The 2,989-nt window shown below is 55.8% G+C and overlaps 1 protein-coding gene across 1 annotated transcript in view; it reads right to left on the reverse strand.

Annotated features, from left to right (window-relative positions):
* GPR179 (G protein-coupled receptor 179) overlaps positions 1-2,989 on the reverse strand; it is an 18,673-nt gene extending 15,684 nt beyond the window's left edge. Inside the window, exons 1-2 of the mRNA XM_049637544.1 lie at positions 1,979-2,989; positions 544-652 (exon numbers count right to left, since the gene is read on the reverse strand). Of these exons, the coding sequence (XP_049493501.1) occupies positions 544-652; positions 1,979-2,772 (903 nt within the window). The 5' untranslated portion in view covers positions 2,773-2,989. The remainder of the gene's footprint in view (positions 1-543; positions 653-1,978) is intronic.

Below are 2,989 nucleotides of genomic sequence, written 5' to 3' on the forward strand. Positions count from 1 at the left end.
AACATTATATATATATAAATGTTCATATATACATATATTTAATGGCTCCGAGCTGTCAGCAAAGAGCCAGACTCGGGGCTTGAACTCACACACTGTGAGATCGTGACCTGAGCTGAAGTCGGATGCTCAACCAACTGAACCACCCAGGCGCCCTCAATGTTCATATTTTTGATTATTCATTCAACCTTAAGCGCTATTGCGTATCAAGCCGGGGGAGTTGGGAATTTCTCAGAAATGACCATCAATGCATCCTTTCTGAATTTTCTTCTTCCTCTTTTTTCTTTCTTTCTTTCTTTCTTTCTTTTTTTTTTTTTTAGTTTCTGTTTTTTATTGAAAGACAGTTGACAGTAAGTGCCCTCACTTTTAACAAGCCTGGTATCCCATCTCTGTTTATCTCATCACTAGGGATTCCCCCGAGGCCCTGAGAGGCTGGTAGACTTTTGTCAGCTACTCCTGGGAGCTGGGTGGTGGCAGTGACGGGAAAGGGGAAGGGAGGCAGGACCCTAGTGCCCCACCCCACGTCACCATCCTCCTTATCCTTACCTGGGTGCTGTTGAGGTCACACAGGTGTGTGTTAGAGTACCAGCCCGGCCCATTGGCACACTGATTGATGTCCACGCTCTGAAGATCGACGATCATCTGCACCTGCCCCCTAGGGCAGTGAATTGGCAGTTAGGGGTACCATGAAGGATGCCAAGGTGGACGTGTGTCCTTGGGCCCCAGACTAGGGAGGAATGCAAGCTTTGCAACCTTTAGCCTAGTGGCTGCAGTGTGTCAGGAGAGAGGGCAGGGCTGCATTCCATGTCTCTAGAGCTATTAATCCTCACTGTTTCTGTGGGCAACGATCTGCTTTCCTGGAGGGTTGTCCCCCCAACATCCCTCGGCTTTTCAACATCCTGGCATGTCCTGGTTTCTATCAATGGGTGGAGGGAGGGGGCATGTCAAGACATGTGGGAGCGGGGGCTCTGATGATCTGTCTGAAGGGGATCTTCACACTTTTCCACTGCATGGACACACACACACACACACACACACACACACACACAGAACTCAGCTATTAACCACACCCCCCACACTCTGCCCAAACCAGATCTGAATTGATCACAGCAAAGGAACTGTGGAATGGAGCTGCCTGGCCCAAGGGCTCCCCACCCCTGCTCTGGGCTGAGTGGGGGAGAGCGCTGGCTAGGAGCCAGGCTGCTGGCTGGCACGAGGGAACCCTGCTAGGAGCAATGAATGGGGACACATAGCTGGGAAAACAATGTTGATTGTCTTGTCGCATGCCTTGCAGTTCTGTGTCCATTTGCTGCCTCCTTCCCACCAGGGCTCCCAGTGACCTCTTTATTCTGAAGGAGAAAGTCGGTTATTTGAAGAGTACCAGTCAGGACAGGCAGGACTGGAACCCACTTGATCTAAGAGTATAGCCATTGGGAGTGACCCTGGGGACCTGGCCTAGACGGAAAGGGCAATGGTTCCAAGCTTCCCCACCACCCCCGCCCCCGCCCCCCAAAGAACTTTTCCTCCCTTGGAGAAGTCTCCTTTTACAGTTCTAGACGGCTAGAGAGCAGCAGGTTTGGCTCCTGGAGTGCCCGCCTGGCTCTTCTGAGACGTCTCGTGCCTGGGCCATCACTGTCATCCACATCAAGCCTTCCCCTGCCTTCTCCCCACTACTCAGACATGGACGCCAAGACCTATGCCCTGCTACATCCACACGTCCATACGCACACATGCGTATCCCCACATGTAAGTGGATTGATTCATACACGCTATGTCACTATGTATACTCGCACCTGTGTGTGCTAACAGTTACAGAATCCCAGAGTCAACTGCAAATATACACAGCTGAATGCGAATACGCACATCTGTGCCCCCCAGATACGTATGCGTGTGCCAAATGGCTCACGCACAGCTGGCTGGACTCGAGCCCCCCACCCCCACATACCCACAAACGCGTCGAACACTGCACAAACGTACTTACCTGACCTCTGGGCTGAGGTCTGGCTTGAGTCCATAGAAGGTGGCAGAAAGCGTGATAAGCCAGCCAGGACGGAGCCGGCCGGCCTGGCATTCCAGAAAGGGGGGAGATAGCTTCACATGCTGCATGTCTCCCACATAGCCGTCCCCCTGTGGCCACTTGGGGCTGCCGAGGCTCCCTAGGTCATTGGTCAGCACCCGCTTCTGCAGGGCAGAGGTGTCCGGGGCCCCGGTTGGGCTCTCCTCCTGTACCCTGCTTCCAGACAAGTCCTGAAGGATGGTCTCCTCCCCTATCCGGGTGGCCTGCAGGGCCAGCTGCAGGTGGCTGGCCCCTGGTGGAGGGTTAAAGATCAGGAAAGCCCGGTACGCCCTCGGGTCCCCCTCGGCCACGCTGCGGACCAGTGCCTGGTACCACTCCACATCCTCTTCCACACTGGACTCGCGGATGTCGTTGGCTTGTAGCAGCATGTTGAGGAAATTGGCGGCCTGGGCAAGGGTGCCCGCTGCCCTCCACAGGACTGGAGGGAGCCCCGGTCTGGCTCCTGCGCCGTGGGCTTCGTAGCGCTCAGTGCAATTAGCCCCTGACAGCTGTTGGGCATCTCCAGAGTAGAGAAAAGCCAGGGCTGCCTCAGCCCCCTCTGGGGGTACCCACATAGGTACGGAGCCTGGCTTGACTTGGGAGGACAGTGGCGGCAGAGAGCGGAGGGGCCGTGGGTCCCCCAGAGCCCAGCTGCAGAAGAAACAGCAGCCCAGCAGCCCCCATACAGGGTGGGGCACGACCACTGCCCTGGTGCCCATCTTCGGGGCAGCTCTCGGGGACCCCGGGGTCCAGGCTGCCTGGGGGATCAGCAGGCTCAGGAGAGCCCAGGCAGAGGCTGGCTGGCTCCCAGCCTCCTGTCCTGGCTTTCTCTCTTCCTCTCTCTCTCACACTGGGCTGTTTTGCCTGTTTTTCCTTCTAACGTCATCAGCAGGCTTCTGGATGTAGGCATGAGGGCTCTGCCCCTCCTCTCTCAGT

This window comes from Panthera uncia, chromosome E1 (assembly GCF_023721935.1).
Source record: "Panthera uncia isolate 11264 chromosome E1, Puncia_PCG_1.0, whole genome shotgun sequence".
NCBI classification, from domain to species: domain Eukaryota; kingdom Metazoa; phylum Chordata; class Mammalia; order Carnivora; family Felidae; genus Panthera; species Panthera uncia.